This window comes from Elephas maximus, chromosome 11 (genome assembly GCF_024166365.1).
Source record: "Elephas maximus indicus isolate mEleMax1 chromosome 11, mEleMax1 primary haplotype, whole genome shotgun sequence".
Lineage (NCBI taxonomy): Eukaryota > Metazoa > Chordata > Mammalia > Proboscidea > Elephantidae > Elephas > Elephas maximus.
The window spans coordinates 113,190,567-113,211,674 of record NC_064829.1 but is presented as its reverse complement, the minus strand read 5'-3'; the positions used below and the strand labels follow the sequence as shown (position 1 = coordinate 113,211,674).

The 21,108-nt window shown below is 53.0% G+C and overlaps 3 protein-coding genes across 12 annotated transcripts in view; 2 read left to right on the top strand and 1 right to left on the bottom strand.

Annotated features, from left to right (window-relative positions):
• CATSPERG (cation channel sperm associated auxiliary subunit gamma) overlaps positions 1-2,227 on the top strand; it is a 36,591-nt gene extending 34,364 nt beyond the window's left edge. For all 8 annotated transcript variants that reach the window (XM_049900898.1, XM_049900896.1, XM_049900897.1 and 5 more), the window contains 3 exons: positions 1,294-1,386; positions 1,475-1,574; positions 1,658-2,227. In XM_049900898.1, the coding sequence (XP_049756855.1) occupies positions 1,294-1,386; positions 1,475-1,574; positions 1,658-1,978 (514 nt within the window). In that variant the 3' untranslated portion in view covers positions 1,979-2,227. The remainder of the gene's footprint in view (positions 1-1,293; positions 1,387-1,474; positions 1,575-1,657) is intronic.
• Positions 2,228-10,202: 7,975 nt separating this feature from the next.
• PSMD8 (proteasome 26S subunit, non-ATPase 8) lies at positions 10,203-16,565 on the top strand. The gene is made up of 7 exons (XM_049901428.1): positions 10,203-10,565; positions 11,524-11,596; positions 11,717-11,819; positions 12,961-13,126; positions 14,021-14,121; positions 15,505-15,616; positions 16,337-16,565. The coding sequence occupies exons 1-7, from the start codon at positions 10,203-10,205 to the stop codon at positions 16,472-16,474; spliced, it is 1,056 nt and encodes a 351-aa protein (XP_049757385.1). The 3' UTR covers positions 16,475-16,565.
• Positions 16,566-17,311: 746 nt separating this feature from the next.
• Positions 17,312-20,726, bottom strand: GGN (gametogenetin). Of its 3 annotated transcripts, XM_049901426.1 has the most exons (3): positions 20,581-20,726; positions 18,338-20,314; positions 17,312-17,509 (listed from the first exon to the last, which is right to left on the bottom strand). In XM_049901426.1, the coding sequence occupies exons 2-3, from the start codon at positions 20,293-20,295 to the stop codon at positions 17,392-17,394; spliced, it is 2,076 nt and encodes a 691-aa protein (XP_049757383.1). In that variant the 5' UTR covers positions 20,296-20,314; positions 20,581-20,726; the 3' UTR covers positions 17,312-17,391. The 3 variants fall into 3 exon arrangements, with proteins under 3 accessions (XP_049757383.1, XP_049757382.1, XP_049757384.1); XM_049901425.1 differs by having other exon boundaries at positions 18,338-20,726; XM_049901427.1 differs by having other exon boundaries at positions 17,438-17,876; positions 18,338-20,726.
• Between the last annotated feature and the right edge of the window lie 382 nt (positions 20,727-21,108).

Genomic DNA, 21,108 nt, shown 5'->3' with positions numbered 1-21,108 from the left:
CTGCTCCTCCCCCACCCCACCCCACCTGTCTGGGCTGTCACTGTCTCTTATGGGGCCTGTCTCCTCTGCAAGTCAGGTCCTGAATAGACTCAACGTGTATTTGTTGAATGAGAGGATGAATAAATTCTCACTTTAGATATTTATTGACATTTGAATGGTAGTACACCCACTCCTCACTCATGCACATAGTTAGGTTCCAAAGGCTAGGTCATTATGTGAAAATTGGTGTTAGGTGAAAATGGAGGATGACCATATCAGATGACAAAATGGAGGATGACTACATCATTACATAACTGTCAAATTACATCATTACCAACTGCCAAACCACTGAGAAACTTGGCCCAGCAAAGATGACACATGGTCTTAACCAGCACAGCCAGTGTTACTCTTGCCTTGCACCTTGGCATCCGTTACTGCCAGACGTACATCGTCAATGTGCAAAATAGTTGGAGAGTAATTTTTTTAGCCGTTGTTGTAAGTATGAAATGGCAGATAAGGAGATAGTTGATAAGTGAGGAGTAGATGTATTAATGAATGAAGTTCCTGGGTGGTGCAAACAGTTTGCCCGACTACTCACCTAATGGTTGTTGGTTCAAACCCATCCGTTGGCCCCTTGGAAGAAAGGAGTAGCAATCTGCTTCCATAAAGATTACTGCCAAGAAACTCTATGGAGCAGCTCAGCTCTGTAATGCATGGGGTCCCCAGGAGTGGGAATTGTTTTTTTTTTGGGGGGGTATTGGTATTAATGAATGGATGAAACAATGGAGGAAAAAATTAGCACATGGAGGCTCAATAACTATTTTCCGTCCAATGAGATGACAAAAACAATGTGCTGAGCAAATGAAGGAAGTGAATGAATGAACAAACTAACCAACTTGCATCCAGTCAATATTCAGCCTGTGTTCACTGAAGGAAGAAGGAAGGAAAAATGAATGAATGAAGATACGATTTTGTACCTTGTAATTGCTGAGGCTATGTAGGATGACGGAATAAAGGCAGCACGGGATGTGAGGAATGGCACATAGTAGGTACACGATCCCATCCTTTCTGGATGAGTGCACAGTAAGGGATGGACTGACAGATGGAGGTGTGCAGGCAGGAGGGAATGAAGGCATAATCAAACAGCCTACCGTGCGGTAGGCGTTCAGTCAGCATCTCTGGAGGAGCGAACGAGGGAAGGTATGCGGTTGCACCCGGTTGGTGCCCGTGCAGAGCTGGCGGGGTAGAGGGAGGAATCAGGTTGGCACACACCAGGCACAGCTCATAGCACACGTGCCTGAACCTGGGCTGCAGGTGGCTGTGTCTGGAGAACTCCCCATGCCATGACACTGTTCCTCGGAGCATCTTCGCCCCCGAATTCTTCTTCAAGGTGTTGGTGAGCAATAGGTGAGCCAGGCAGGTGGTCCTGGTGGGAGCTGGGGGCTTCTGGTGGGATGCCCTGCTACTCCCCCACCCTGGACCCCACCCCCACCAGAGGTGTGGACAAGAGCACATACTGCGACTACCAGCTCGTCTTCCTGCTGCACATCCACGGGCTCCCGCTCAGTGCCAGGCAGTCATTCTTCTTCCTCATGGTGAGTGGACGCCCTGAGCTGCCCTGCTGGCCAGGCAAGGGGCCCCAGGCAGCCCCCCTATGTCCACTGCGTGGCGCCCGCAGGTGTCGGCCAGCATCTTCGTGGGCCTGGTGGCCCTCTACCTCATGATCTGCTTCCTGTGGCCCTTCGTGGTGAAGGCCTGCAATGTCCTCCGCTGGAAGATAAACAACATCATGGCCCAAGAATCCTACTGCAGCTACACCTCGTCTTCGAGAGTCTTCAGCGTGCCATCCAACATCCCCTCCAGGGTCCTCTCCAACGCCCCCTCCAAGGCCCCCTCCAACATCCCCTCCAAGGCCCCCTCCAAGGTCCCCTCCGAGGTCCCCTCCAAGGCCGGCTGTAAGGTGGCCGAGAAGGGCAAGGTTGAACCTGAGCAAACCTGAGCCTCTTGCCTGCCCTGCCCCCTACCCACTCAAGCCTCATGCTCAGGTCTGGCCACCTCCTGGGCCAACCTTGGGAGTGAACAAACCTGTCACCCATCCCAGGCCTTCCTCTCCACTTTGCTTGAACTTTCACTTCTTGTTCCGACCCAAATAAAGCCTCGTTTTGGGAACAGCTGTGGGTCCTTGAAAGGGCCCAGGTTCACTTGGTTCATAGCTGTACAGGTCATTAAAGTACCAAAAGTCTTCTGTGCCAGCTGGTAAATGGTGGCTTCTCTGTGTGCCTGCCAGCTTAGTCCCTCCCTGGGTGCCCCAGGCCTCCCTGCAGTTCAGCAGGGTCCTCCAGGACCCAGGTGCGTTGCTGTGACCTGCAGTCTATTCTGACTGTTAAATGGTGTGAACGCCAACCCCTGTCTAGTGGCTTAAGGAAGGGACCCTGAAGAGGTCCAGATTCTTGTTTTAGCTGCAAGTAGCAAAAATTTCACTCAAAAGGCCAATGTGGAAATGGAAATGTATGAGCCTTGCTAATGAAGCAAAGGTTTCAGGTACAGTTTGATTCAGAAGTCCTTGATGTCAGCAGGATTCTGGCTCTGTTTCTCTGTAGCTCTCCATGTTCTGCCTTCCTCTGAGTGTGATCTCTGAGCTCAGGCCAGCTTTCCTCACAGTCTGGCCCAGGATCCAGCATTCCTAGCCAGAGTCCTGGGGGTCACCCTGATTAGATGGGTGTGGGTCACAGGTTCACCACTCCACCGGTCACACTGCCAGAGGGATGGGACCTTGATTGACTTCAACCAGTCAGCCAGACTCTGGAGCTGGGGTAGAGTCAATCCCATCCTAATCTCTTGCCAATGGTTGGGGGAAGGGTGGCTCTTGTAAGGAAACTATCAGGAGGGAGAAAGGAAGACTGGACAGGCAAAAAGCAAATGTGGCTTCTGCTTCACTCCCTGCCCACCCAACAGGCTCAACTCTATCCCCTCCCTGGGGGTCTTGGGTGAAGTGACTCCTGGGAGTCCCCTGACCCCTTCACCCACTCCTCGACCATAGGAGTGGAGGCCCAGGGGACCCACTCTGAGGGGACACCAGGGCAGAGAGCTGGGCCAGCTTGTCCACAATAAGACAGCACAACTCCAAAGCAGACAAGGCCTCCGAGGTCAGGTTACAGAGCTTGGGACTCAGTCAGATGTAGAAAGATGCCTCTGGGTACGCTGTGCAGGATGACTCAGGATTGGAGGCAAGGATCCCACGGGGTCATGGGTCTGAGCAGAAGAGGACAGGGCTGGACCAGTGCCTGGTGTGGGGAGGAGAGGAAGGTGCAGGTGGGAGAGCTGCTCAGGTCCAGTGAGCAGGCTGTGGGCTGGTGCGCTATGGAGGGAGTGTGGACAAGAGGTGTCTAGGAAGAGGTCAGAGCTGTGCCCTGGGACTGGGAGGTGGTGGGGCTGCCCCTGAGATGAGGGCCAGGGAGAAGGAGCAAATTTAGGGGAGACACTGAGGCCAGTTGAGGTCACACCAGATGTGAGAGGTTTGAAACTTCCAGGGGAAGCTATCCAGGAGGCTGCAGAAACCCCAGACCTGGGGCTCAGGAGGGAGGTCAGGGGTGGCTAGGCAGTATGGCACAGTAGTCACCAGTACAGACACACCCATCGACAAAATTACTGCAGCAACAGTTTGAAGGAGAATATGATGAGAGAATACCCTCTTCTGATCCTTTTACTTGGATTATAGCTGAGCAGTCCTCACGATGTTCTATCAGGAAAATGCTATCATTATCCTCGTTCCACAGGTGAGGAAGCAGAGGCTTAGGTCTGCAAACATGGACGATTACAAAAACAGGTTTCTGAAAAGGCATTTTATAAAATTCAACGTCATTATGTGAGTGCAAAAAGAAATAGGAGCCTGCTTGAACGTGCTTACCAGATTACCTGAGCATCAAAGACAGAGGGTGGTTAAACGCCATTTTCATTAAAATGAGGGATAAAACAGGAATGACTCCTCTCACTACTGTTTTCCAATGTGGCTTTTGGAGATTTTAGCTAATATAATAAGACAAGAAAAAGAATAACTTTACACATTTGAAAAGAAGAGGCAAAAATCCTACATGAGGAAAAAAAATTGTGTGTACCTGGAAAATCGGAGAGACTCCGGGAAGAGAAGAAAATCCAAATGACCAGACGGTTTGAAAAGGTGACAGTCTATAGGATGCCTACAAAAATCAATGGCTGTTCTTGATATTACCAGTACCGGCTACATCAAGTCAGCTCCAGCTCACAGAGGCTCCCTGTATGTTGGAGTAGAACTGTGCTCCGTAGGGTTTTCAGTGGCGGATTGTTCAGGTGTAGATCACTAGGTCTTTTTTCTTTCTTTCTTTTTTACAGTTCAAGTCAGTTTCTCATACAAAAATTTATACACACATTGTTTTGTGACCCTAGTTGCTTTCCCCATAATGTGACAGCACACTTCTCTCCACCCATGTCCATTCAACCAGCTCTTGTCCCCTTCTGCCTTCTCATGTCACCTTCAGACAGGAGCCGCCCATTTAGTCTCATGTATCTAATTCAGCTAAGAAGCACACTGTTCACAAGTATTATTCTATGTCTTGTAGTCCAGTCTAATCTTTGTCTGAAGAGTTTGCTTTGGGAATGAGTTCAGTTTTGGGCTAACAGAGAGTCTGGGGGCCATGTCTTCTGGGGTCCCTTCAGTCTCAGTCAGACCATTAAGTCTGGTTTTTTAATGTGAATCTGAGTTCTCCTGCTCCATCAGGGACTGTCTGTTGTGTCCCCTGTCAGGGCGGTCATTAGTGGTAGCCGGGCACCATCCAGTTCTGATCTCAGGCTGATGGAGTCTCTGGTTTATGTGGTGCTTTCTGTCTCCTGGGCTAATATTTTCCTTGTCTCTTTGGTGTTCTTCATTCTCCTTTGCTCCAGGTGGGTTGGGACCAATTGATGCACCTTAGATGGCCACTTGCTAGCTTTTAAGACCCTAGACACCACTCACCAAAGTGGGATGCAGAACGTTTTCTTAATACACTCTGTTATGCCAATTGACCTCCATGTCCCTTGAAACCATGGTCCCCAGACCCCTGCCACTGCTAATGTGTCCCCCAAAGTGTTTCGCTGTATTCAGAAAACTTCTTAGCTTTTGGTTTACTCCAATTGTGCTGACTTCCCCTGTATTGTGTGTTGTCCTTCCCATCACCTAAGATAATTCTCTTCTACTGTCTAGTTAGTGAATACCCCTCTCCATCCCTCCCCACCCTTGTAACCATTTTCTTCTCTGTTTAAACCATTTCATGTGTTCTTATAATAGTGGTTTCATACAATATTTGTCCTTTTGTGACGACTAATTTCACTCAGCATAATGCCTTCCAGATTCATCCATGTTATGTTTCATGGATTCATCCCTGTTCTTTATCACTGCGTAATATTCCACTGTGTGAATATACCATAATTTGTTTATCCATTCACCTGTTGATGGGCACCTTGGTTGCTTCCATCTTTTTCCTATTGTGAACAGTGCTGCAATGAACATGGGTGTGCATATATCTATTCATGTGATGGCTCTTATTTCTCTAGGGTGTATTCCAAGGAGTGGGGTTGCTGGATCATATGGTAGTTCTATTTCTAGCTTTTTAAGGAAGTGCCAAATCGATTTCCAAAGTGGTTGTGCCATTTTGCATTCCCACCAGCAATGCATTAAGTGTTTCAGTCTCTCCACAACCTCTCCAACATTTATTATTTTGTGTTTTTTAGATTAATTCTAGCCCTGTTGGGGTAAGATGGTATCTCAGTGTAGTTTTGATTTGCATTTCTCTAATAGCTAATGATCATGAGCATTTCCTCATGTATCTGTTAGTCACCTGAATGTCTTCTTTGGTGAAGTGCCTGTTCATATCTTTTGCCCATTCTTTAATTGGGTTATTTGTCTTTTTGTGGTTGAAGTTTTGCAGTATCTTGTGGATTTTAGAGATTAGACCCTGATCGAATTTGTCATAGCCAAAATTTTTTTCCCAGTCCATAGGTTGTCTTTTTACTCTTTTGGTGAAGTTTTTTGATGAGCATAAGTGTTTGATTTTTAGGAGCTCCCAGTTATCTAGTTTCTGTTCTGGCATTTGTGCAATGTTAGTGATGTTTTGTATACTGTTTATGCCATGTATTCAGGCTCCTAGTGTTGTCCCTATTTTTTATTCCATGATCTTTATCATTTTAGGCTTTATATTTAGGTCTTTGATCCATTTTGAGTTAGTTTTTGTGCATGATGTGAGGTATGGGCCTTGTTTCATTTTTCTTGCAGATGGATACCCAGTTATACCAGCACCATTTTTTAAAAAGACTGTCTTTTTCCCATTTAGGGCTTTGAGCCTTTGTCAAATATCAGCTGTTCATAGGTGGATGAGTATAAGTCTGGAGTCTCAATTCTGTTCCATTGGTCTATATATCTGTTGTTGTAACAATGCCAGGCTGTTTTGACTACCATGGTGGTATTATAGGTTCTAAAATCAGGTAGCGTGAGGCCTCCCACTTTGTTCTTCTTCAGCAATGCTTTACTTATCCGGGGCCTCTTCTCAATGGGTAATTTTTTTGGAAGTAGATCGCCAGGCCTTTCCTTCAAGGTGCCTTGGAGTGGGCTCAAACCACCAACCTTTCAGCTAGCGACTGAGTGCACTAACCATCTGCACCACTCAGGGACCCTAAACTTACCCATTACGCCACTGTAATAAAAAGAGTTTGGTGTTTACCAAGAATAAATATAGACCAGTAGGATATAATAGACAACTTAAAAATATATCTGATTATCTAAGAGAATTTCATGTAGGATACAAATGTATTGCATTTTGGTGAGAAAGAATGGTTTATTTAATAAATGGTCCTGGAGAAACCAACAAGATGTAAACAAAGTTAGATCCTGCTTCACACCATATAAACCCAAAAAACCAAACCCAGTGCCGTCAAGTCGATTCCGACTCATAGTGACCCTATAGGACAGAGTAGAACTTCCCCACAGAGTTTCCAAAGAGCTCCTGGCGGATTTGAACTGCTGACCCTTTGGTTAGCAGCCATAGCACTTAACCACTACTCACACCATATACAGAAATTAATTCAAGATTACTAAAAATTGCATGTGGAAAAGCAAATATTTTACAAAAAATTTTTTGGAGAATATTGTTTTACTTTGGGAGGGAGAGGACTTCCTAAGCAAGACAGGAAACCACAGAAGTCACAAAGGGAAGGATACATAAATTTAGTCTTTTCAAAATTTACAATATTAATATTTGCATAGCAAAAGGTACTACATACGTAAAGTCAGAAAGTAAACAATACACCAAGGAAAACAGTTGCAACAGATATGATAAATAAAAGGTTTTAACTCTACTATGCAAAAAGTGCCTAAAAATTAATAGGAAAATGCAACAACTCCACAAAAATTTCACAAAATAGGTAATCCAAATGGCCAATAAACAACAGGAAAGGATGCTCAACCTCATTAATTGTTGTTGTTGTTAGATGCCATTGAGTTGGCTCCCACGTGTAGAGACATTATGTATAACAACAAAACACTGCCCGGTCCTGTGCCATCCTCCCAATTGTTGCTTTGTTTGGACACATTGTTGTAGTCACTGTGTCAGTCTGTCTCATAGAGGGTTTCCCTCTTTTTCACTGACCCTCTACTTTACCAAGCATGATGTCCTTCTACAGTGATTGGTCTTTTCTGATGACTTGTCCAAAGTAAACAAGATGAAGTCTCGCCATCCTTGCTTCTAAGGAGCATTCTGGCTGTACTAGCTCCAAGGCTGATTTGTTCTTTCTTCTGGCAGTCCATGTATGTTCAATATTCTTCAACAACACCACACTGACAATTCAGATGAGTCAATTCCTCTTTGGTCTTCTTTTTTCATTGTCCAGCTTTCTCTTGCATATGAGACAGTTGAAAATACCAGGGCTTTGGTCACGCACACCTTAGTCATCAAAGTGAAAGCAAACCCTGGTGGCCATTTCAAAAGGTAACATATGATCAGGAACCAATGGTACTGAAGGAAGAAGTCCAAGCTGCACCGAAGGCACTGGCGAAAAAAGGCTTCAGGAATTGACAGAATACCAACTGAGGTGTTTCAGCAAACAGATGCAGCATTGAAAGTGCTCACTTGTCTATGCCAAGAAATTTGGAAGGCAGCTTCCTGGCCAACTGACTGGAAGAGATCCATATTTATACCTGTCCCAAGAAAGGTGATCCAACCGAATGCGGAAATTATCGAACAATATCTTTAATATCACGTGCAAGCAAAATTTTACTGATCTTTCAAAAGCAGCTGCATATGAATTACACCTCAACATAAAAAAAAAAAAGTCCTCACAGCTAGACCAATAAGCAAGAACATGATAACTGGAGAAAAGATTGAAGTTGTCCAGGATTTCATTTTACTTTGCTCCACAGTCAACAACCATGGAAGTAGCAGTCAAGAAATCAAAAGACACATTGCATTGGGTAAATCTGCTGCAAGGGATTGCTTTAAAGTGTTAAAAAGCAAAGATGTCACCTTGAAGACTAAGGTGCGCCTGACCCAAGCCAAGGTGTTTTCAATTGCTTCATATGCGTGGGAAAACTGGACAGCGAATAAGGAAGGCTGAAGAAGAACTGACACCTTTGAACTGTGGTGTTGGTGAAGAATATTGAATATACTATGGACTGCCAAAAGAACTAACAAATCTGTCTTAGAAGAAATACAACCAGAATGCTCCTTAGAAGCAAGGATGGCGAGACTGCGTCTTACATACTTTGGACATGTTGTCAGAGGGCTCAGTCCCTGAAGAAGGACATCATGCTTTGCAGAGTACAGGGTCAGGGGAAAAGAGGAAGACCCGCAACGAGGTGGATTGACACAGTGGCTGCAGCAATGAGCTCAAGCATAACGACGATTTTAAGGATGGCTCAGGACTGGGCAGTGTTTCGTTCTGCTGTGCGTGGGGTCCCTATGAGTTGGAACTGACTCGAAGGCACCTAACAACAACAACAAACCCTGGTGGCACAGTGGTTAATTGTTATGGCTGCTAACCAAAAGGTCGGCAGTTCGAATCCACCAGCTGCTCCTTGGAAACCCTATGGGGGAGTTGTGTTGTGTCCTATACAATTCCTGTGGGTTGGAATCAACTTGACAGCAATGGGTTTGGTTTTTCTAGTTTAGTGGCTAGTCACAGCATTTTTTCATGTGCTTCTTGGCCATTTGAATATCTTCTTTGGTGTAATGTCTGTTTATGTCCTTCACTCATTTTTTGACTGAGCTGTTTGTTCTTTCTCTATTGTTGTTAAGCTTAGAAGTATTTCGTAAATTTTGGATATTAGACTTTAATCAGATATATGGTTCCCCAAAATTTTCTTGCACTCTGTAGGCTGTCTGTTCACTTTTTTTGATAAAGTCTTTCAATGAGCAGAATCATTTAATTTTTATGAGACCCCATTTGTCTGTTTTGTCTCTTGCTGCTCGTGCTTTTAGTTGTCATATCAGATTAAAAAAAAAAAAAAAACAAAAAACATCGGCCCTGAGTCGATTCTGACTCATGGTGACCCTGTAGGACACAGTAGAACTACCCAATAGGGTTTCCAAGGCTACAACCTTTACCCACATCTTTCTCCTAGGGAGCGGCTAGTGAGTGGGTTGGAACCACCAACTTTTTGGTTAACATTTGATTAACCACTGTGCCATCAGGGCTACTTTCAAATCAGATAGCCCATCACAAAAATGTACATCCCACGGTTTCCTCCCTACATTTTCTCTATCAATTTTATGGTTTTAGTTTCCAAATTAAGATTACTGATGTTGTTTTTATGTCTCAAATATACCATTAAAATAAGGGACAGTCATTGGACATTAAAAAAAGAAAAAGAAAAATGTGGAAGGATACCTTAACACTGGTTACTTCTGATGGATAAAAATGGAAAAAGACGGTGGGAGGTTTTTTTTTTTTTTTTTTAATCTATCTCGCCTTAGTTTTGTAATTTTGGAAAAATAATTTAATAAAATATTTAAATTAAAAAAAAAAACACACGACACAGTAGCTGTCGTGGAAGTGGGACGTTGAAGACCGAAATGTAGCTACCATCACGCGCACGCTGAAGCCAGGGCAGCCATAATGATTACTGGCAGGGGGAGGGGCGACAGCGGCTATGCTCAGTTAGGGCAGGAGCCGACTTCCGGACACCATCTTTAAGCGACAGCAGAGGCGGAGCTCCGACTGCCATGCGTATTACGGGCAGGGCTCCGAGGGCACCTCCCCGAGAGCAGCGCCGAGCTCAGCGCGGCGGGCGGAGGCAGGCACTCCTCGCCCGGCCCCCGGCTTTGGGCTCCACCTCCCGGCCCCACTTCCGCCGGGCGAGCGTCTCTGGGCGTCGCTGCCGTAAATCAGGCGGGCGGTTTGCCGCGTCACGGAAGATGGCGGCCGCGGCGGTGAACGGAGCGCCGGGCGCCTCGAGCTCGGCGCCCTCGGCGGCCTCCGGCGCCGTATTGCAGGCCGCGGCCGGCATGTACGAGCAGCTCAAGGGCGAGTGGAACCGTAAAAGCCCAAACCTCAGCAAGTGCGGGGAAGAACTAGGGCGTCTCAAGGTAGGAGGCGGCGGGCCCACGACACCAAGCGGCGGCGGGGGACGCGCGCGAGGGGCCCGGAGCGGCCCAAGCTCTGGGTCGGGGGGCGGCTCGGGCGAAGGACCGGAGCGGAGCAGGTGCGGGACTGCGAGAAGTGAGGGGCCGGGAACGGGCCCAACGCGGGCCCGCCGCGGGGACAGAGGGGCTTGATGGAAAGAGGGGTTCTGGACAGCGGGGCGCCGGGCGGCCTAGCTGGCCGAGAGGAGGGATGGGAGCTCCGAGGCTTGGCTGGGTCCAGAGGCAGACTGAAATCCCGGTGGCGGGTTCTGGACGGGACGGTGTGTTGGGGTGTGTGGGTGTGTGTGTGTGTAGGGGGGCGGCGGCGGGTGTGGTAAAGTCCAGCCCAAGTTAAAGCCGGAGAGCCCTGAGGCTTAGGGACGCCTCTGTGGAGAGAAGGGACCGGCCAAAATTGTGTGGGACAGGACCGACCCTAAAAGAAATACTCTCATCGGTAGAGACCTGGAGTGGGACTCTGAGTGCCTCAGAGCGAATTGCTGAGTGAGTGTGACAAGCAGTGGCATGTGGGCTGGACTGCGTGTGGGCGGGGAGTTAGTGCTACTCCCTTGTGGAGATTTTGGGGAGAGGGTAACTGGGCCCAACTCCGTAGAGTGTGGGGAAGGTCTGCCAAGAACTGAAGGTCCTGGTGTCCCTCAGTGCCATGATTGCCTTGGGTCAGGCCCTGGATGTCTTCTGTTTGCCCAGTGGAGTATTAATATTTATAATGTGAGGAAATCCATGACAAAGTCTCACTGTGTGCCTTGGCCCTGTTCTGGGTGCTTTATGAGGTCTGGCTTCTTTAGCACCCATAACAACCTATGAGTCAGGGACGATGATTAGCTCCATTTCCCCAGGTGGAAAAACTCAGGGCTACAGAAGGTAAGTACCGTCTCCTTTCCTTCCTTCTCTCCCTTTCCATTAGCTGGCTTTGCTGGAGCTCAACTTCCTGCCGACAACAGGGACCAAGCTGACTAAACAGCAGCTCATTCTGGCCCGTGAGTGTCACTGGGGTTGGTGAGGGGTGGTGGGCTGGGGTTCAGGGCAGGAGTGGCAGCAGTGGTGGTGATGGGGAGGAACCAAAGTCACTTCCTAAGAGCCCACCCCGTCACCCACAGGTGACATACTGGAGATCGGGGCCCAGTGGAGCATCCTACGCAAGGACATCCCCTCCTTCGAGCGCTACATGGCCCAGCTGAAGTGCTACTACTTCGATTACAAGTGAGAATGGGCCCTGGCCCCCCTTGGGAGGGCGGTTATGTGGCAGCTCTGTTCCCCTGGGTGCTCCAGCCACTTGGGTCATTTTCCTTTAGCTGGCAACTCACCCTCTGCCTAGCTCTGCTCCCCAGAGGCTGTAGGGTCAGGGAGTTGACCTGGAGGTCCTGAGGCTGGGGTTGTAGGTTTCGGTCTCTGTTGGCCTCCATTCTGTTCCCACATCTCACGCCCTCACCCAGATGTCGCCGCCATTACCCTTCACTTGTCCTGGCCCCAGGCTCGGCCCCACTGATTCATCCCCCTGTGGCTTCCTGTAGGTCTAAAATCTGACCTTGTGCTCCCCTTCTCAGAACCTGCAATGCCTCTTCTTTGACCTTCAGGCTCAAGACCAAGCTCTTTCCTGTGTCCTCCAATGCCATCTGAGTCCCAGCCCCTCTGTCTGTGCCATCTCCGTCCTGGCCACGTTTCCCCTACTGGGCTGTGAGCTCCTATAGGCAGAGCCTGGGGCTGTCTTGGTTACTGCTGTGTTCCCAGCACCACCCAGTACAGGGCTGGGCCCAGAGCAGGGGCTTGCTGGATGTGTGTTGGATATAAAACTGAGGGACGCCTGCATGGATTAATTAAGGGTTTGACATTGGGAGCCAGGCAGACCTGGGTTTGAAACTGAATTTTACCACTTCCTGGTTACGTGGCCTTGGCCAAATGACTTCACCTCTCTGAGCCTCAGTTTCCCCCTTGGTGGAGGGTGATAATAATCCCCAATATAATTGTAATCTTAGCTGATACTTACACAGTTTGTTTATAGTGTTTTAATCACTTTACCTGGGTTAAGTTTTTTAGTTCATTTAGTCTTAATTCATTTAACCGGTCTCTGTGAGACGGATGCTGTGGTGATACCCATTTTACACATGAGGAAGCTGAGACTGAGTCAGTATACCGAAGTGAGGTCAGTTGCTCAGAGCCATTTGACTCGTCAGTGCCTTCTTTGTGTCTCTCTGGACCTCTGTTTTTCATCTGAAAACCCAGGACCTGAAACCCTTGCACAGAGACAGCATGGGGCAGTCGTAGTGGTCCCTGGGGCCTGGGGTGGGGGGCTTGGTAGGTCGCTAAGCACTCCTTATCTTGCCTGTCCTGCCCCGGTCCACAGGGAGCAGCTCCCTGAGTCGGCCTACATGCACCAGCTCTTGGGCCTCAACCTCCTCTTCCTGCTATCCCAGAACCGGGTAGCTGAGTTTCACACGGAGTTGGAACGGCTGCCTGCCAAGGACATCCAGACCAACGTATACATCAAGCACCCTGTATCTCTGGAACAGGTGAGGCCATGGCTGTGGAGGGGTAGGGCCTGGCCTAAGTGGGCAGTGCTAGGCAGGCATCAGAGAGGGGTCCTGGGGAGTGAGCATGGCTCAGCCATCTTACAACCTGTGGACTCAGTCGCTCATTTGTCTAACAAATACAGAGCCCCAGCTAGGTGCGAGGCAGTGTGGTAGGCTTGGGAACTGTGAAGTGGATAAAATCCCTCATCTCATAGGGAGGGTATGCTGGTGAGCAAGCAGGCAGTGAAAACAAGAAGAAGCAACCTGTATATGTAGTCTGCCAGATACTGATAAGTGGACGGCGAAGAATAAAACAGGAAGGAATGTGGAGAGCCAGGGCAAGGGTGAAGTGTTATGTAGGGTGGTCAGGGCAGGCCTCCCTGAAAAGACGATCTCTGAGAAAGACTTGACGGGTGAGGAACTGAACCACATGGGCACCGGGAGGGCTCCTGAGGGACAGGGGAGAGGCCAGTGTTTCTGCAACAGGGTGAGCAGGGCCAGGGAACAGCCTTAGAACCTAAGATCGGGAGGTAGTTCCCACAGCTCGAGCGTCGTGGGAGGATTTGGCTGTGGGGAGAGGGTGGGAGAGGGGCAGTTCCAGCAGGCAGCCCAGCTTGGGCAAAGGTGTGGAGGAACAGCCGGGAGCACATCCAGCCCTGTCACCCTCCTGTGACTAGAGACTAGGTGAGGCAATTAGAAACCAGCTAGGGCAGGCTTGGGGAATGGGGACTTCCTGGAAGAGGAGATGCGGTCTGCACAGGTGGCTGTATGGCTGAGGGTGGCCTTGCAGGCAGAGTGGTGGTTGTGGGAGACACAGGGAGTGCAGTGAGGCCTGAGTGGGCCCCCTGTGCTGCCTTGTGCTCATGCTCTCCTCTCCACCCCTGACCTGTGCAGTACCTGATGGAAGGCAGCTACAACAAGGTGTTCCTGGCCAAGGGCAACATCCCTGCTGAGAGCTACACCTTCTTCATCGACATCCTGCTTGACACTATCCGGTGCGTGGGGAGCCAGAGCCCTAGTGGGGTTCAGGAAGATCCTGGGCTCTGGAGTCAGACGGTCCTGGCTTTGAATCCCATCCTGATTCCTTGTGATCTGCGGAGGCTAGATGCATTTCTCATCCTCCTAGCGCCTCAGTTCTCCTTTTCTGTGATCTGGACTCATCACAAGATTGTGGCCGATGGCTCCGTCTCAGCTCAGGCTCTCTGTGTTGTGCTGACACATGTAAAGCCCTGGGCACAGGTCCGGAACCCAGACCACACTCAGCAGACAGGGACCATGCTGCCTCTGTTAGAAACTGCTCCAGCCTCTCCCCTCAGGCCACTTCATCTCTGGGACCCTCGCTTTCCCTTTCTCTACCATGAGGCCACTGAGTCCCGTCAGCCCCTCAGGGTGCTGTGGGCACAAGTGACATCACATGGGCAAGTGGGCTTGGTGTGCAGGTCCCTTGAGTTAAAAGGGTGTCCGCGTGGTGGCAGAGCTGGCTCACGCAGAGCCCCAGATTGAAATGGGTTTCTGTTCCTCGGGTGGCGGAGCCAAGCCCAGCGATGGGGTGGGAGCGAGGAGGGGTGGTTTAGTGGGCTTAGGTTATTTTTTGTTAGGAAATGTTTCAGCTCTCCAAGGTGAGCATAACGATATAATGAACGTTTATGTACGAATTACTCGGCTTAACAGATCCGGGTGTCAGAGGCAGACGACCCACCGGGCTCACCCCTCCCCATCCGTCACTGTTCTCCTCCAGGCTCGCCATTCCCCCGTTTTGAGGACTTGATCCCTTGCTATTTTTCTGCTTCAGCCTTCGTCGTGATGCCTCTTGACGGGTGCAAAGAGCCCTCCTCAGGAATCTTTGAAGGGACAAAAACCCGTTGCTGTTGAGCCGCCTGCCTCGTGGCGGCCGCACGTGTGTCAGTGGAACCGTGTTCCATAGGGTTTTCAGTGCCTGCGTTTTGGGGACTAGAGCACCAGGCCTTTCTTCCAAGGTGCCTCTGGTCGTAATTTTTGGGTTAGCAGCTGAGCGTGCTAACCGTTAGCGCCACCCAGCGACTCCAATTTGAAGAAGGTGGTTATTATGTGAAGAAATCCCCCCACATGAATCCCAAAACTGGGTTTCAGACAGCCCAGAATCCTCATGGCTGGGAATTGGGTTCTGAGATTGGGCCAGGGAGCCAGATCTGCTGTGGGTCCCACTGTGACCTTGCTTGCTTTGTAACTGAGGTCAGGTGACACCCCTCTCTCTGTGCCCCGGTCAGTGAAACAGGGGCAGGGAGCAGATTCTAGCCAGAGGGGCTGAGCTGAGGGGTCAGAGCTCCCACTTGTCAGCCTGGGAAGATGTCCTGGGCGGTGGTCTGCTCAGTAACGAGAACGTCGTCCTCTTCCCCCAGGGATGAAATTGCCGGGTGCATCGAGAAGGCCTATGAGAAGATCCTCTTCACTGAGGCCACGCGAATCCTCTTCTTTAGCACACCTAAAAAGATGACAGACTACGCCAAGAAGGTGGCTGGGGTGCAAGGCAGGGGCCGTGGGGCCAAGGGCTACTTTTACTAACAGCTGCTTGGGGCGGCCTGGAGAGACTGGAACTAGACACCCCAGGTTTAAATCCAGCTGTGCGGCCTTGGGCAGGTCACCAAACCTCTCTGAGCTTTAGCTTCCCTATCCATTGAATAGGGCTAGAGTTTAACACGTGGGGTGAGCTTAGCACTGTGCCTGGTACCAGGTGGAGGTGGACGGTCAGCATATGTCGGCTGTTGTCCTTAACAACCCCTTGGGGGTCACAGCTTTTCCCTCAAGACTTTGCACCATTCGGTCTGGGCTGAGTCGAGCAGTCCCCCTGGAGATGCTGCCGCACAGGGTGCAGTGAGCCTGGGGCCCACGGAGCGGGAGGAGGGCGGAGGAGAAACTGGACGGGGGAGAGGAGTTAGTGACGGCAACAGCTGATGTTTCTCCATCACTTACTCTGGGCCCAGCACAGCTCTCAGCATTTTAGGGGTGTCGATTAAATCGTCACAGCAGACCCGAGAGGGGTGTGTGACCAGGCTTCTGTCTCACAGATGGAGAAACTGGGGCACAGAGGGGTGCAGTCACTTGCCTAGGGCTGCAGGAGTAGAGTGGGGTTGTGGGGAAAGCAAGGGCCCACGCTGCTCGGTGCTGGCTCCGTGGCGTGGGAGGGAGCCTTTGTGGTCACACCTCCCTATCTCTTATCTCTCCATTCCGCAGCGAGGGTGGGTCCTGGGCCCCAACAACCACTACAGCTTCGCCAGCCAGCAGCAAAAGCCAGAAGACACCACCATCCCCTCGACAGAGCTGGCCAAACAGGTCATCGAGTATGCCCGGCAGTTGGAGATGATCGTCTGAGCCCCTACTGGGCACCGGCACAGAGCGAGGCATGTGTTATTTAAAGCAGTTATGGTCCAGGGTTTCCTTCAATAAAGGTGGATTGATGGTCTCTCTCTTAGGCCCTTGTCTCCCCAGGGTGGAATGGCAGGGGATGGGGATCCCCCCATGGGGTCCTTATCCCTAAAGAACTTGGAATTTTGGGGGTCCTTATATGGGGATCTGAGGTAACGCCCTCCCTGGGGGTCAGCCTCTCTATTTGGTGACCCTTCTCCAGGGTCCCAAACACAGATGCCTGCTGGAGAGCACAGGCCTGTCCCCATAGAGGGACTGTTCCATCTGTGGGAATGCCGGGCCAGGGCACCAGATTGCTTCAGAAGAAATCTGACATGTGCAGTGAAATCCATCTGTGGGCTACCAGTTTGGAAGTGCCTGGTCCCCGCCTTCCTGGGCCTGTGCAGTCACTTGCGGACCCCTCTTCCATGCCGGCCTCTGTTGGCTGTGTCCATGTTCTCTGGAGTGCCTTCAATCCTGAAGTCTAAATCTGGCTGAGCCGTTTGTGGGATGTAGAATTTTCAAGAAAGTCTTCCAGAGCCAGCTCCCCCAACTGTAAAATGGGAAGGAACCAGCCCGCTTTCCAGAGTGGCTTGTGCTGGACCCCTGAGCTTGGCACCAGTCTGCTCTGAAATGGGGCTCACGGATTAAGGGGAATGAGACCACCATACGCCCGGGCCCATCAGTTTGGATGCCGGATGAAGGGAATCTTGGCAGTTGCTGCTCTGGGTCCAGCCTCTCTCTCCCGGACCTGGTGCTTTCATGGAGACCTCTGCCTGACCCCTCACCCTCCCCTTAACCCTCAGCAGGTGATTGACAGGCAGCTAGTCATCTGGATCCGTTTATTGGTGGGAGTGGAGAGCGGAGGGCAGTGAACTGGCCACTCAGTTGGAATGGGTGGCCTGCAGGTCATAGTGGTCCAGCCCTGCTACCAGGGAGCCAGCCAGCTTGATGGTGGCCACCCAGGGCGGCTCGCTCAGGTGGTTGGTGGGTGTGCTCAGCCTAGGGAGAAGGTGGAATCAGCAGGGCTTGGCTGTGCGGCCGTGCCCCCACCTGCTCTAGACTTCTGTCTATCCAGACGCTTCTGAAGGTCATGTTCTGACCCTCCCAAGGGCAGTTCAGGGCACAGCTGTGTCCACTTAATCTTACTAGGAAGGAGTGGGGGTGAGGGTCAGCAAGTGTTCCCAGAGGCCCCAGCTGTCCACGTCACAGGGTCTCCCAGTGATTCAAGGTCCACAGGAGCCAGAGTCAGGCCCTGGTGACCTCTCTGAGACTGTGTGGAGTGCCTGAGGGTTGCAGTGTCTCCCCAGAATCTGAAGACTCACGGGCTGGGGTACCAGTGCCCTCTGGTGGTCAAAGTTGGTAAAGGCTGTAGGGACAAGTCAGGAGTTTGAGGCGCTGGGCTTCGAGTTTCCTGAGCCCGGGAAAGCTGGAGGCCTACATTCACTTCCATTGATTCCAGGAAGACAGTCATCCCTCCTTCCCCCAAGAGCTTCTGGTGCCATCAGGGACAGGGTCAAGTCAGGTGGGGCCAGTCGTTTTCTCTTATGGCTCCAGAGAGTAAGGGAAGGCCAAGGGTCAGATTGGAGGACAGGATAACAAGGGGGTAGGCCAGTCCCCTCTCCCCCCTCAGGGGTCAGCATGGGGTCAGGGCCCCTCTTGGTCCTGAAGGAGAGCTAAGCTGGGGTTGAGATGCAGCCAAGGGAGGGTCAAGGGTCAAGGCGGTGTCAGGACACCAAAGGGCTGAGTGGAGCTCGCTATCCTGGAAGGTCTGGGGTTTAGGATGTCAAGGGGCACCCCTTCCCCCCTCACGCGGACACTTGCCCTCACCAGGCAGACACGTTTCGTGGCAGGCGGCGATGGCGTGGTTGGTGGCGGCAGTAACACTTGCAGGGACAAGAGTTAAGCACCTGGAAGGGCGGCCAGTGGCGCGCAGCGGCCGAATTAGCCGCCCCCGCCGGATGAGCCCCGCCGCCGCCAGCACCCGCTCCACCGCCGTCAGTCCTGTTGACCACGGTGCGCTCACGAGGACCGTCTCCAGGCGCACCATCCTCACGGGTCGCAGCCCGGGCTGCGCGGGGGCCCCTGTTCCTGCGCGTACGGGCCTTGACAGGCGCAGGCACTGGCAACGACGGCTCCGCGGCGGTGGGAGCTGGAGCCGGGGATGGGGATGGGGCCGGGGCCGGGGCCGGGGCTGGAGACGGAGCCGGAGCCGGGGCCGGGGCCGGAGCCGGAGCGGGAGCGGGAGCGGGAGCCGGAGCCGGAGCCTGATCGGCGGCCAAAGCCGAGGGCGGAGAAGGGGTCTGGGCGGGAGCCGTGGCCGACTCTACAGGGCCTGGGCCTGGGGTGGGCGGGAGCGCCACAGGTAGCGGTGTTGGCTGGAGTGCCGGCGGCTGCGGTGTGGACGGCGGCGTAGGTGGCGGCGTGGGTGGCGGCGTGGGCGCTGGCGGCCGCGGCAACTCCTGCGGTCCGGGAGGCCCGGTGCGCCCGGGCTCGCCGTTGGTGGGCGCTGGGAAGATGAACATAGGCGGCGCCAGCAGCGCAGGTGCGGGCCTCCGGGACCCGGGAGCTGGGTGTGTCTGCCCCAGCGGCGGCGGCGGCGGCGGCGGCGGAGAGCCCCAGGGCCCCGAGAGCGCTGCCGCGCGCCGTCGGAGCGGCCCGACACCACCGCCAGCCCCATTGAAGCGGAAGTGGCGTTCAGGGCCATCGGGCGGGCTCATCCAGTCGAATTTGGGTTTGGAGCCCGGGAAGGTGGTGTAAGGTGGCGGCGGTAGGGCCCGGGCGTGGGACGCAGGCGCTGAAGGCAGACCGGAACACCCCTCGCGGTCTCCATCACCTCCCTCGGCTTCCTGAGACCCCCGAGGGGCTTCTCCGGAGGGGCGAGCGGCCCTGGGAGCTAGGGGCCCCTGCTTCAGGACCTCAGCGTAAGAGATGGCGCCAGAGGTGGCGGAGAAGAGTCCTCCCCCTCTGCCGCCCCGGAGAGAGGCTTTGGCCCCTAATGAACCCGAGGCAGCCGCAAAGGGCAAAGAGGGTCCCGACTTGAAGGTGACTTTACATAGCAGGCTCAGGCCGGGCTCGGAGGACACGGGCCGGGCCATTTCGCCCCCGCCGGCTTCAGGAGGCGCCCCTCCGCGGGCCCCGCCAGCCGTCCGGCTCTCGCAGCCGGCTTGGCTTTCTGTGGGGGTCGCGGCGGGTGCGGCAACAGCGGGAGTAATTCCGCGGTCAGGGGGCTGCCGGTCGGAAGGTGGCGGTGGTGGCGGCTTCCCCGGCTCCAAGGGAGGTGGAGACCGGGCTGGGGCACTCGGGGCTGGGGTGGGATCCTTTTTGGTTAGTTGCCGGGGCCGCGGCGGCAGGGGGCGGAGGCTCGGAGGGTCGCCCTGGCCGCGATGGCTCGCCTCCAGCAGGCCACGGATCCGGGGCACTGGAGTACCCGTGGGTTTTCGCCACTTAGACGGCGCGGGCAGCAGAGTCCCCACGGGGGGCGGGGGTGGTGTGGAGACCGCGGCTGCAGCCACCTCCTCTGGAGGGGGCGTCACTGGCGAGGGTAGTTCTAAGGTCAGGGGCAGGGGCGAGGGTGAGGTCTGGGGCTCCGGGGGTACCAGGAGTCCCGGGGGTGCGGAGCTGCCAGGAAGCCATACGCCCAGCCCGCGAGCCAGGCGCATGGCCGGGGAGGAGGGGGTCACCTCGGGCTCCGCCAGGGACGTCCGGCGGGAGTCGGAGGCGCGGTCCGAGGCCTGCTGTTTTCGGGAGCCCCCGCCTGCGGACGGCTCCGACTGCACGTTCCCCATTTCTGACGGGGCTCGGGGACTGTGGTCAGAGAACTTCACAAGTCAGTGTGCCCAAGCAGTGCGGAGCCCTAGAGGCTGGCTGAACTTGACCCTACCCGGAAGCACCGGCCCAGCTCCTATCCTCCAAGATCCACTCAAGTCTTAGCCGCTGTCCCGCACTCCTGTCCCGCTAACTCTCGACGCTCACGCCCTTTTCCCCACAACCTCAAACAGTCGCTGTTCAGACACTGAGGCCCCAACCCCTACCCTAAGGTCCCATCCCTGCCCCGCTGGCTGGTCCCTCACTTTGGCCACGCCCGCGGCCTCCAGCCTCCAAGGCTCAGGTCTTGCCCGCCTCCCAGCCAGTCACTCAGGCCACATCACTCAGGATGGTAGTGTCCAGTAGCCTAGCAGTCCTACAGAGAGTTTGGGTTTCTCTAACCCGGCTCCAGGCTCCCATGCCCCGCCCCCCTCCGTAGTCCCGCCCCCGAATGTCAGGGAATCCGGCCTCCCCTCGGTCTCCACGCCCCTCCAGCCCCACCTCTACCTAACAAATACCAGGTATTCTACCCAGTTGCCGTCGAGTCGATTCCAGCTCACAGCGACCTTACAAGACAGAGTAGAAGTGCCCTATAGGGAGCGGCTGGTGGATTCCAACTGCCGACCCTTTTGGTTAGCAGCCGAGCTCTTAACCACTGCGCCACCAGGGCTCACCAGGGCTCCACCAGGTATTCTGGTCATTCTCAGGCCTCACCTGTTCCCTGCGATCCCTCTCCCTCTGTCGATTATTTGCGTCCTGCCCTTTTCCTAGACGGCGGCATCCCTCAGGCCTCC

What these genes read in the sequence shown, in the direction of transcription:
- GGN (XM_049901425.1), bottom strand. Translation starts at nt 20,295, where the DNA reads ATGGGGAACGTGCAGTCGGAGCCGTCCGCAGGCGGGGGCTCCCGAAAA. An exon ending in CCACGAAACGTGTCTGCCTG is followed by an intron (nt 17,510 to 18,337) that starts GTGAGGGCAAGT and finishes CCTTCTCCCTAG; the next exon opens with GCTGAGCACACCCACCAACC.
- PSMD8 (XM_049901428.1), top strand. Translation starts at nt 10,203, where the DNA reads ATGCGTATTACGGGCAGGGCTCCGAGGGCACCTCCCCGAGAGCAGCGC. An exon ending in AAGAACTAGGGCGTCTCAAG is followed by an intron (nt 10,566 to 11,523) that starts GTAGGAGGCGGC and finishes CCTTTCCATTAG; the next exon opens with CTGGCTTTGCTGGAGCTCAA. An exon ending in ACAGCAGCTCATTCTGGCCC is followed by an intron (nt 11,597 to 11,716) that starts GTGAGTGTCACT and finishes CGTCACCCACAG; the next exon opens with GTGACATACTGGAGATCGGG.